This window comes from Staurois parvus, unplaced genomic scaffold, assembly GCF_062004578.1.
Source record: "Staurois parvus isolate SC_StPar_1 unplaced genomic scaffold, SC_StPar_1.0 ptg000748l, whole genome shotgun sequence".
Taxonomy (NCBI): domain Eukaryota; kingdom Metazoa; phylum Chordata; class Amphibia; order Anura; family Ranidae; genus Staurois; species Staurois parvus.
The window spans coordinates 235,674-249,194 of NW_028318544.1; the positions used below are offsets into that span (position 1 = coordinate 235,674).

A 13,521-nucleotide genomic window follows, 5' to 3' on the forward strand; every position below is an offset into this window, starting at 1 on the left:
TCCACCGCCACCCTGCACCATGTGCCTCTGTCGTCTGCTCACGCTGCTGACGGCTTCCGCTTTTTAACCTAGGCCTGTGTATGGCTTCCGAATACTGCTGCCTCCACCGCCACCCTGCGCCATGTGCCTCTGTCGTCTGCTCACGCTGCTGACGGCTTCCGCTTTTTAAACTAGTCCTGTGTATGTCTTCCGAATACTGCTGCCTCCACCGCCACCCTGCGCCATGTGCCACTTTCGGGTCTTCTCACACTGCTGCCAGGTCCATACTGATTCATGGCCCCCTGTACCGGCTCCTCATGAACGTGGTTCAGCGGGTTTGCATCACTTAACGGCAAATCGTTGACAAATGCTGGGACGTTCAGTGTTGTGCGCATTAAGCCAGACACCAAAGGGCAGCACAGACCTGTTATTACTCGCTCAAGCATGGCTGAACAAAACCAGTCTCTACCACAAATTGGACCCAGACCTGCCCAGGGTCTCGTAACTAGATTGCACGGAGGAGTAGAGTCCGTTATCGGAATTAAATAGACAAAACGCCACACCAAAAAGAGTGGCCATTTCCAACACTTATTCCAGAAAGAGGAACAACCCGTTTCATATACGGCCCGTAGACGTTTCATGTCTGCCACATTCAGTCGATTTAAGACGCAAGCTCCACTTCCTGTGGTCTCTGACCGTCGATATACCTTTAAGTGTCAGCTTTGAAGCTATATTCCCTCCGGAGCACTGACACTGGTGCCCTTCCGTCAACATGCCTTTAAGTTTCAGTTTTCAACCATATTCCCCACAGAAGCCAAACTCTTGGGTATCCCAGAAGCTGCTCAGCGGGTCAGGGCAATAAAGCTCCCGGTTCGCAGGTTGTTCCGTCTTATGGATGGAAGTACGACGGTATATGATCTTCTTCGCACCCACGGCATCACCTCATAGAATCTCTGCATTGCATCTGCAATCACAACGCTGACTTCCCGGATCGCCACTCAGCCATTGGACTCTTGATAGTCGTCTCCCCACACTGCTGCTGGGGGGACTTTTTAACCTAGGCCTCTGTATGGCCTTTAATTGAAGCTGCTTCCGCTCCGCCACTCTGCCATTGGACTCTTGATAGTCGTCTCCCCACGCTGCTGCTGGGGGGACTTTGTAACATAGGCCTCTGTATGGCCTTTAATTGAAGCTGCTTACGCTCCGCCACTCTGCCATGGGCCTCTTGGGTATCCCAGAAGCTGCTCAGCGGGTCAGGGCAATAAAGCTCCCGGTTCGCAGGTTGTTCCGTCTTATGGATGGAAGTACGACGGTATATGATCTTCTTCGCACCCACGGCATCACCTCATAGAATCTCTGCATTGCATCTGCAATCACAACGCTAACTTCCCGGATCGCCACTCAGCCATTGGACTCTTGATAGTCGTCTCCCCACACTGCTGCTGGGGGGACTTTTTAACCTAGGCCTGTGTATGGCCTTCAATTGAAGCTGCTTCCGCTCCGCCACTCTGCCATTGGACTCTTGATAGTCGTCTCCCCACGCTGCTGCTGGGGGGACTTTTTAACCTAGGCCTGTGTATGGCCTTCAATTGAAGCTGCTTCTGCTCCGCCACTCTGCCATTGGACTCTTGATAGTCGTCTCCCCACACTGCTGCTGGGGGGACTTTTTAACATAGGCCTCTGTATGGCCTTCAATTTAAGCTGCTTACGCTTCGCCACTCTGCCATGGGCCCCTGTACCGCCTCCTCTTGCTGCTGCCAGGTCCAGAATGTGTCATGGGTCCCTGTACGGCCTCCCATTGCTGCTGACTTCATCGCCAGACTCTGCCATGTGCCACTTTCAGGTCTCCTTACACTGTTGGTGGGTTCCATTTTGTGATAGGGTGCTGTATGGCCTTCCATTGCTGCTGCCTCCACCGACACCCTGCGCCATGTGCCTCTGTCGTCTGCTCACGCTGCTGACGGCTTCCGCTTTTTAACCTAGGCCTGTGTTTGGCTTCCGAATACTGCTGCATCCACCGCCACCCTGCGCCATGTGTCTCTGTCGTCTGCTCACGCTGCTGACGGCTTCCGCTTTTTAACCTAGGCCTGTGTATGGCTTCAGAATAATGCTGCCTACACTGCCACCCTGCGCCATGTGCCTCTGTCGTCTGCTCACGCTGCTGCCAGGTCCATACTGATTCATGGCCCCCTGTACCGGCTCCTCATGAACGTGGTTCAGCGGGTTTGCATCACTTAACGGCAAATCGTTGACAAACGCTGGGACGTTCAGTGTTGTGCGCATTAAGCCAGACACCAAAGGGCAGCACAGACCTGTTATTACTCACTCAAGCATGGCTGAACAAAACCAGTCTCTACCACAAATTGGACCCAGACCTGCCCAGGGTCTCGTAAGTAGATTGCACGGAGGAGTAGAGTTCGTTATTGGAATTAACTGTGAGGGACTTTTAAACCTAGGCCTGTGTATGGCCTTCAATTGAAGCTGCTTCTGCTCCGCCACTCTGCCATTGGACTCTTGATAGTCGTCTCCCCACGCTGCTGCTGGGGGGACTTTTTAACATAGGCCTCTGTATGGCCTTCAATTTTAGCTGCTTACGCTCTGCCACTCTGCCATGGGCCCCTGTACCGCCTCCTCATGCTGCTGCCAGGCCCGTAATCTGCCATGGGCCCCCGTACCGACTCCTCATGCTGCTGCCAGGCCCGTAATCTGTCATGGGCCCCTGTACCGCCTCCTCATGCTGCTGCCAGGTCCAGAGTGTGTCATGGGTCCCTGTACGGCCTCCCATTGCTGCTGTCTCCATCGCCACACTCTGCCATGTGCCACTTTCAGGTCTCCTCACACTGCTGGTGGGTTCCATTTTGTCATAGGGTGCTGTATGGCCTCCCATTGCTGCTGCCTCCACCGCCACACTGTGGCTCCACACTCTGGTTTTGGCCCCGTGACTGCCCAAATGAGTGAAGTGTGCGGTGATTCTAAGATCGACGGCACTCATCTGCATGTCATACTGACTGACAGTATTATTTCTCTTCCCCAGCAGACTCCAAGGGCATTTAAATTAAAGGTACAGTGTTCTGCACTAATATAAAGGCTCTCTGAAGCCTAGAAACACCCTTTTTATAAGTTAAATTCGCAGCGAATATATTCGGCTCAAAGCGAATTTATTCAGCGAATTCGGCGAATCAGCCAAACCGAATTTTTGAATAATTCGCTCATCTCTATTCACCATCTCTGGACAAGCAGATTGTACCCAATTTGATTGTTGTACAACTTGGGTACAACCAGCGTGTTGGATTTTTCATGCGATTATTTCCAGCAGCTATAGCCGCTAACAATATTCACTGTGCTCTCCCATCAGGGATGTCTGACCGTGGTTTTAGGGCAGAAAATCTCACCATCTATAGCCTGCCAAAGGATGCCTAACTGAGGGACTAGTTTGCCATCAGGCCTGCTCTCTCCTTGTGATTGGCAGCAGGCAGTGGGTGGATTCCATAGCCATTAACAGGCTGTATATTGGCTATACACCCACTGCCTGCTGTCAGTCACAAGGAAAGTAGACCTGATGGGGAATTATTGTCTCTCAAACCCTATCAGGCTGCACCCACCCAGCTACAACACTCCTCAGATGCTGTCTGGCTGCTGCAGCGGCCAAGAGGGACCCTGTCAAGTACATTAATTTAGAGGAAACACTAGCTGTTGTTGAAGACTCTCTTTATGACTTTATATTATTCAGTGCTGCTAAAAAGTATATCTTTGAGTTTCAGTCACTGTAATTGGAGACTTAAAAAGCATAATTTTCAAAAAGGATGCTAAGCAATTAGACACCATGAAAATCTAAAGCACTATCATGCCAAGATATTAGCACAAATATTATCAAATAATGTTTTTAAAAGTGTAGAACAGGATATGACACAAATCTCTCCAGTGGGAAAACAAGGAAAACCAAACACATTTAACATATTTTTAGTAGGGTGATGAAAGATTAGAACGTTTTGCAATATCTTTATTGCTATTCATGCTTTTGTGTACAGGTGAAACCCCCACCTTCCTTTTACTTGTAATTGGTCACAGGGATAGGAAGTTAGGCAAACTAGTTACATACAGTGAGAATATCAGACCAATGATCGATTGTTTTTTTTGCTAGTCTCATATAGAAATTGAATAGGTTACTAAAGTTAGGAAAATTCTCACAAGACAGAATTCAACTTCAGAATTGACCTAATGTATTGTATTGTTTTGTAAAGCATTCTTTCATTTCCCAGCATGCGTGGTCTTGGTAACTCAATTTTTTATGGACAAATGTAGTACCTATTAAACGAAAATCATTTGTTCTGTTATCGTATAAGAAAAAAATGTTGTGCTTGTCCCTTCAGATAAGTTTGCATGAACTGTTGTGATCGGCTCTCGAAAGCTGTGTACTAAGATTAGTTTATTTGACAATCACTTCAAAAACTGTATTTTCATCCAATTTAATCATTGTGCGTACTAGGCTTTAGTAGACATTGTCTGAGACATACATTTCAGAGGAACAGTACTCATTTTGACGAAAAAAAAACCAAACTTTTTGTAATGCACTACTTCTAAAATCCTCACAGAATCACTATCAGTATACTTCCTGTGCTGTATACCTTTCCTAATTACTGCTTCTGATACTTTCAAATACATCCTAGGCAGTTCTGAATCTGATTAGTTGCTGTGACAAATGACTTACCACTGACATTTTTTATGTAGTGCTTACCCCCACATGAGCTGCTGGATATGATGGCTTCTCTGTTCTGCCATGGCACTTTAAGCTGCTTGGACCTCACTGATACACCTGTGTAACTTAAAAGTTAGTATGCTATCACTATATAATATTGCATAGATAATAGGCCACAAGCATAAAAAACATACCATAACATGGTAAGTTAGATGTATTACGGAAAGGCAATTAAACAATGCATGAATCAGCAAACAGGCAACTGAACACATTCAAAGATGTAGTACTAGATAATGTGAACTTACCCAATTAGATGGCAACCAAGAGAACTGCAGTAATGCTAAACCCAGTTTAAACAGATGAAAACATAGTTGAATATCAGCATTAACTAACCCAAACATAAAGACACTCATGTGCATGCTATGCATACATTCCCAATAGTGGGTGGATGTAAGCTTTCCTGACAAAGAGGGTATCCCTGGAGGTGGCTATAAAGTATTTGGCGTCTAATTGTCAGTATTAGGCGGCTATTGTTGGTGCCCTTCTGTAGGTTGGTGCACATGAAGCTGTCCTTTTAAGAGTGTGCAATGCATGGATGATGGGCTGCTAAGTAAGGAGCAGTCTGTATTGCATTAACTGTATCAGTGCTGAGATAAGCATGGATGATTTAGCTCACCACTCCTGGTACAGGAATCCTGTCCAGATCACTTGGCAATCTACTGTTCTCAGGTAACAATGACCTGGTGACTCAGTTCTGCATCCTGCATCCAATCTGTTTACACAGAGCCAAGCGGTGGGGTAGTGAACGAGAGAGTGGTGCACAACTGGCGGCAGCACATGCCTACATTTATATTAGACTTTCTACAGTTGTGGCCAAAATTATTCAACCCCCAATGCTGTAAAGGGGTTTAGGGACTATAGTGTACATTTGGAATTGTATTCAGAATCAAATCCTACAAGGACGTTGTAACTACCCAAATGCAACTAAAATGACATCAATTGTTTATGTAATACAGTAGTAAATGGTTCTTATGTGGTTTCTTCATTGCCACAATTATTCAACCCCTTAAAGACTACCACTCTGAAGAACAGAGGTTCATACAGGTGCTTTCCATCAGGTATTGAAAACACCTGTGGATGTCACCGAGCAGCAATCAAGCATAATAAGCACCAATTAGGCAGCTTTAAAATGACTGTGATACTCAGCTCCTTCTAGACATTTACTGGTGTGGTTACAAACATGGTGAAGGCAAGAGAATGGTCCAGGAAGACAAGAGAAGAGGTGATTTCTCTTCACAGGAAGGGCAATGGCTATAAGAAGATTGCAAAGATGTTAAACATACCAAGAGACACCTTAGGAAGCATCATTCGCAAATTCAAGGCAAAGGGCACTGTTGAAACGCTACCTGGTCGTGGCAGAAAGAAGATGCTGACTTCGACTGCTGTGCGCTACCTGAAGCGTAGAGTGGAGAGAAGTCCCCGTGTGACTGCTGAGGAACTGAGAAAAGATTTGTCAGATGTGGGTACAGAAGTTTCAGCCCAGACAATAAGACGCACACTGCGTAATGAAGGCCTCCGTGCCAGAACTCCCAGGCGTACCCCCTTGCTGTCTCCAAAGAATAAGAAGAGTCGACTGCAGTATGCCAAAAGCCATGTGGACAAACCACAAAAGTTGTGGGATAGTGTTCTGTGGACTGATGAAACAAAATTAGAACTGTTTGGGCCCATGGATCAACGCTATGTTTGGAGGAGGAAGAACAAGGCCTATGATGAAAAGAACACCTTGCCTACTGTGAAGCATGGTGGAGGGTCAATCATGCTTTGGGGCTGTTTTGCTTCTGCAGGTACAGGGAAGCTTCAGCGTGTGCAAGGTACCATGAATTCTCTTCAGTACCAGGAGATATTGGATGGAAACGTGATGCAGTCCGTCACACACCTGAGGCTTGGGAGACGTTGGACCTTTCAACAGGACAATGATCCCAAGCATACCTCCAAGTCCACTAGAGCATGGTTGCAGAGGAAAGGCTGGAACATTTTGGAGTGGCCATCGCAGTCACCAGACTTAAATCCGATTGAGAACCTCTGGTGGGACTTAAAGAAAGCAGTTGCAGTGCGCAAGCCTAAGAATGTGACTGAACTGGAGGCCTTTGCCCATGAAGAATGGGCGAAGATACCCGTAGATCGCTGCAAGACACTTGTGTCAAGCTATGCTTCACGTTTAAAAGCTGTTATAACTGTAAAAGGATGCTGTACTAAGTACTAAGATTGAATGTCACTTGGGGGTTGAATAAAACTGATAATGCTGTGAGCACAGAAAAGACATTTGTGGTTATTTCATTATAACTGTTATGTTATATTTGTCTGACCTACAAGTGCCTCTTTAATGTAAATGTAAGCAAGATGACTGAATGATCAAAAGCAATGTCAAACTGGCCAAAACACTCAATTTCAGTGGGGGTTGAATAATTTTGGCCACAACTGTATATGTGAGAGACAACAGGGAGCCTTCAGTAGGTATGCTTGGGAATAGCTCACCTGCATCACTAGCAGCTGTTCTCAGATCACCAGACTACTGACCAAAGGGACATGGGTGGACATGGTGTACACAGCAATACCTTGAAAAACTGAAGTGCTAAGCAGGTAGGCTGTGCTTGCTTCATGCCTGCCAATATTTTATTTTCAGCATTGATTGGGGAATAACAAGAGTCACCTAAAATCTTAACTTTTGTATTGGCGAGTATGAGTACCAATACTTGTACTCAAGTACTCGCAGATACCAATTACCGATACCTTTGCAGTGTGATTTGAGCCAAAAATGAATGCGCTCAAATTGCACTGCAAAAGAACTGCATGAACAGAAATGCAGTGCGATTCCTGTCTGAATCACATGCAGTTTTCCTGAGGTGTGGTGTGATTTGCATTGTGTTTGAGCCATTTATTTTGTATGGCTCAAATTGCACCACACCCGCAGGAAAACGACATATGATTCGAACAGGAATTGCACCGCATTCCTGTTCAAATCAAATTCAATTTATTTGCAGTAGGATTTGAGCCCAATCACTTTGGTATTGGTACAAATATTTGTGCAGATGCTCAGTACTGGCACCAAAACGCATTTTGGCATCGGTACAACCCTAACCCAAATCAAATTTCTTCATCTGTCTAGATTTTCATGCAGATTGATAGGGTGTACACATATCTTTAAGAGGAATTCAAAATTTTTAAAATCTATAAATACGTCATATGCTGTAATTCACTGACATATGTTTTCTCACAGACCTGAAAGGAAGTCCAATCAACCAATGTGTGAAGAGCATGAAGATGAAAAAATTAACATATACTGTCTGAACTGTGAAGTACCCACGTGCTCCATGTGCAAAGTATTTGGAGCTCATAAAAATTGTGAAGTTGCCCCACTTGCTCAGGTGTTTCAGGGCCAAAAGGTAAGTTTTCTATTTTTCTGATTTCTATTAAAATCTGCTTTTCATTATTCTGCTTTGTATGCATATTTCTTGCCATCCTGAACTGGTTTTGCATTATTGTTTCTAACTTTCACCCTGTTTAGTAAACTGCAAGTAACAGTTACTCCCTGTCTCGTCATTCAGCTGATTACCTATTTTGATAAATTAAAATTCTAAAAGGCATATTATTCAGACACAAGAATCTTAAACTAGAACTAAACCTACTTTTGTATCTTTTACCTACAGGTAAGCTAATAATAAAGCTTACCTGTAGGTAAAATTAATATCTCCTGAATGTGCACCGTTTATGAGATATTCGCTATTTTTTACAGCCAGCGCATATGCTCTGAAGGAACTGCATACTTGTGCCATTCATTCAGAGCACTGTGCCGTGTACCGAGACTTCCGTGCGCATGCGCATGAGTGATGTCATCGCGGCTCAGCCAGTCAAACGGCCAAAGCTTGCAAACCCGGAAAGGAAGACCGGTGAAGATAAAAGCTGTCAGCGTAGACAACGCACCGCTGAAGGGATTCGTTTTAAGGCAAGTCTTTCATAATGTGCTAGTATACGATACATACTAGCATATTACGCTGTTACCTTGCAGGGGATTTTTTTTTTATTTTTTATCTGGGTTTACTACTATTTTAAATGTGATGCAGCTATCTTTGGTTGCATTCATCCTGATAATAGACAAGGGCATTTTTTTTAGCCGATAGGACTAAATTACATTAATTTGACAGTCTTTAAATATATGTTTCAATATATACTGTAAGTACTAGTACCTGTGAACTATTCTATGCAAAGCACAAGTGGTACAAACACCTATTTGATGACTTTATGTTTGTAAAACTATGTGATAAAAACTCATCCAATATAAGAAAAATGCATTTTTACTCAACTACATTTTAACTGTAGACTGTGTCTATGATGTTGCTTGTTTTGGCAAAATGCAGAGGAAATTGCATACCATTTTAAATAAATCTGTGGTCATTTATAATGTCATAAACTGTCAGAAACCTGTAAAGTGGGTACCTAGAAGCATCTGCAGTACAGACATACACTTTGTAACTCACTCCTGGAGTCCTATAATGTGTTTTGTAGTAAAAATATCAACTTCACTTCATGAGGTTAAGCAAAGGCGTCTCTCCCTCTGCCCTTCACTACTGGTTTATAGCTATGATTGGCAATCAACAGTGACATGTGAGATGGGGGAGGGGGTGTATGAAATAACATGACAGTACCTGCAGGCACATTTAGATGATTTTTTCCATTATTGTGGCAAGTTGTTTTTAAGTGACTAAAGGGTCACTTTACTAACTGAAATAACACTTTAACTGGGTTCAAATGCAGTGTTGTAATACATTATCACCAAATGGCACTCATAATGTAAGACCTTTTCCAGTTAAAAAACAAATCTTTAAAAATATCTAAAGCCATTTTTATTTTATTTTGGTTAGAGAAGGCAATTACACTGTTCAACAGGTAAAAAGTTTTGGGCATAAAATTAGCTAATCTTACATAATTTTGGGGTGCTGAAAACGAAAATGACCCTAAAAAATGTTGATTGGCTCTAGTTTCCATGATATATTCACCCATCTAATGACGTAAGCCATTCAAAATTATGATGCAACTTCAGCTGCATATTGCGCAATTGATACTGGTGACCAATAGAAAATTGCATGTATACTGAGATGATGCAATATTAGCCTTTAATTGCATCACTTCACTGCATAAAAGCTGCAGTATCTGTAGCTGATTGTAGTTCGACAGCGTCTTTACATTTCGTTTTATGCTTATATAGGCTACTCAGTAATGCCTCGAACTTGTGTGAATAAAGCAGATAATTTCTGCTATATCTGCGGTGAAATAACTTTTATCTCACAAAAAAGGAGGATAACAGGAATGATTAAGAAAGCCTACAACTTGTATTTTGGCTGCAAGATAGGAGACCAGGACAAGAGCTGGGCACCACATATATGCTGCAATTCTTGTGGGACGGCACTGGAGCAATGGTTGAATGGAAAAAAGGCATCTATGCCTTTCGCTGTGCCAATGATTTGGAGAGAGCCAACAGATCATGTTAGTAATTGTTACTTTTGTATGGTGCCTCCAACAAAAGGGCTAAATAAGAAGAAAAAGTTATCTGTGCACTATCCAAATATTCCATCGGCAATACGTCCAGTTCCTCATGGAGAGGGGCTACCAATTCCTAAAGCACCAGAATCCTTTGTGGTTGAGTCAAGTGAGGAAGAACCTGAAGCGTGTAGTCACGTGCAGTTGTAAGAGATAGCCCTTTCCTCGAATACAAGAGAAAAGCCAAGAGAAGCAAAACCGACACAAACTGAAGACAAAACTAGTGAGAATCCTAAGTATTAAAATGATTCAACTTAGCTTATGGCTATAATTTTTCTTGGTAATCCTATGCAATATATTATGCCATTTAGGCTTTGTTATGTAGTCAATATCACTTGCTTTATATTTGTGGAAAGACATCTATCTATATAATTATTGTGCATTATGTAGTCATTACGCCTATAGTAGAAAACTTTCCGTTTACAGAAAAACTAGAGCCAATTGACAAATTTCATTGTTATATTTGAACTCAGAATGTGAAATTCATTAAGAAATGGATCCTTTTGTTTCCAAAACTGGCAAAAAATAAAAATTTGTTGAACAGTGTTATCAAGAACCCCTCTATTCCTTTTCTGGTAACGGCTGAACATTTTGAAATTTTCCTTACTTTTAGTCCCAGTGTCTCAAAGATGGAGTTATGTTTAAGTGGGTTGGTGTCCAGCAAACTCTAGATGCAAGGCTTGCATATGGGTTTAAATATTGCAGAGAACAATTGATGTGAAACTCTGGTTAAAACTATAATCTAAAACAAGGCCAACCCATCCATATCCACTTTCTTTTGGTGCAGTACACTTCGTCCGACATCGTTTCATCATTTCTGGGACCAAGTGCTTAATTTCATTTTTGGAATTACATTTGTACACTTTGCCAAGAACCCCATGCTCTCTATTTGGTTACGTTGACAAAATTGACTCATCTTCAACATCTTGCAAATCTAATATCTCCAAATTCAGGCTTTTGGTCCCAATAAAGGTTTCTTTGCCAGATGGCAACTTTTCATGGAGCACACTGTCTGATTCTGAAATAACACAACTTATGACACCAATTCCCTGGGCAGATTGAAACTCCAATAAATTGGTTTCCCCCATGAGCACTATGACTAGTTTTCTGAAGAGTATAGCTGTTAGATAATAGCACAGCCTTTTTGAAAGTTTCTTTGTTGATTTATATTTTTTTGTATTATTCTCCTTACATGTATATTAATGCGTGTGCTATTGTACTCATGATTCACTACTCTAAATATGCCTACGCTCTACTCGGGAATTTCCTTCATCCATTGAATTGTTGAACTTGTTGTAGACTATGTGTATTTCATTCAACTATTGGAGATAATTCTCAGTATTGTTTTTTTTTTTGTACTACAGTCTCTTGCATTGTGAGTTTTCTACTATACACTATTTTAATGGTATACCATGACTTTTCTTTTATTATTTTCTTTTGTTATTTTGTGATAACTTTTGAAAATCAATAAAAATGTAATAGAAAAAGAGTTTGGTTATTACTAGAGATGAGCGAATTATTCAAAAATTCGATTCGGCTGATTCGCCGAATTTGAGGAAGAAATTCGATTCGATGCGAATTAATTCGCTACGAATTTAACTTATTAAAAGGGTTTCTAGGCTTCAGAGAGCCTTTAAATTAGTGCAGAACACTGTACCTTTAATTTAAATGCCCTTGGAGATGAGGAAGGAGAAGGAGAAGGAGAAGGATGAGAAGAAGGAGAAGGAGAAGGATGAGAAGAAGGAGAAGGATGAGAAGAAGGAGAAGGATGAGAAGAAGGAGAACGAGAAGGAGAAGGAGAAGGATGAGAAGAAGGAGAAGGAGAAGAATGAGAAGATGGAGAAGGAGAAGGATGAGAAGAAGGAGAAGGAGAAGATGAGAAGAAGGAGAAGGAGAAGGATGAGAAGATGGAGAAGGATGAGAAGAAGGAGAAGGAGAAGGATGAGAAGAAGGAGAAGGATGAGAAGAAGGAGAAGGAGAAGGATGAGAAGAAGGAGAAGGAGAAGGATGAGAAGAAGGAGAAGGATGAGAAGAAGGAGAAGGAGAAGGATGAGAAGAAGGAGAAGGATGAGAAGAAGGAGAAGGAGAAGGATGAGAAGAAGGAAAAGGATGAGAAGAAGGAGAAGGATGAGAAGAAGGAGAAGGATGAGAAGAAGGAGAAGGAAACAAATAGATACAATGTTTCAACCGCTGTATGGAGGGAATGTCACAGAACTGTCAGAAATAGCCTATTTCTGACAGTTCTGTGACATTCCCTCCATACAGCGGTTGAAACATTGTAACCGCTGTATGGAGGGAATGTCACAGAACTGTCAGAAATAGGCTATTTCTGACAGTTCTGTGACATTCACTCCATACAGCGGTTTCAACCGCTGTATGGAGGGAATGTCACAGAACTGTCAGAAATAGCCTATTTCTGACAGTTCTGTGACATTCCCTCCATACAGCGGTTGAAACATTGTATCTATTTTTTTCCATAAATGGAAACAAATAGATACAATGTTTCAACCGCTGTATGGAGGGAATGTCACAGAACTGTCAGAAATAGCGGAGCTCTGCAGATACACTTAGCGGAGCTCTGCAGATAGATACAGCGGTTGAAACATAGGCTATGTTTCAACGGCTGTATGGAGTGAATGTCAGAGAACTGTCAGAAATAGCCTATTTCTGACAGTTCTCTGACATTCACTCCATACAGCGGTTGAAACATAGCCTATGTTTCAACCGCTGTATCTATCTGCAGAGCTCCGCTAAGTGTATCTGCAGAGCTCCGCTATTTCTGACAGTTCTGTGACATTCCCTCCATACAGCGGTTGAAACATTGTATGGAGAACTGTCAGAAATAGGCTATTTCTGACAGTTCTGTGACATTCCCTCCATACAGCGGTTGAAACCGCTGTATGGAGTGAATGTCACAGAACTGTCAGAAATAGGCTATTTCTGACAGTTCTGTGACATTCCCTCCATACAGCGGTTGAAACCGCTGTATGGAGTGAATGTCACAGAACTGTCAGAAATAGGCTATTTCTGACAGTTCTGTGACATTCCCTCCATACAGCGGTTGAAACATTGTATCTATTTGTTTCCATAAATGGAAACAAATAGATACAATGTTTCAACCGCTGTATGGAGGGAATGTCACAGAACTGTCAGAAATAGCGGAGCTCTGCAGATACACTTAGCGGAGCTCTGCAGATACAATTTTTGCCGGCTTGGAATTCTTCTTATTTTCATCCTACTTCTTCTTCTTC

General features: G+C 42.6%; 1 protein-coding gene across 2 annotated transcripts in view; it reads left to right on the forward strand.

Annotated features, from left to right (window-relative positions):
* Window positions 1–13,521, forward strand: part of TRIM55 (tripartite motif containing 55) — a 183,703-nt gene that overhangs the window by 45,144 nt on the left and 125,038 nt on the right. For both annotated transcript variants that reach the window (XM_089654258.1, XM_089654259.1), the window contains exon 3: window positions 7,953–8,118. In XM_089654258.1, the coding sequence (XP_089510384.1) occupies window positions 7,953–8,118 (166 nt within the window). The remainder of the gene's footprint in view (window positions 1–7,952; window positions 8,119–13,521) is intronic.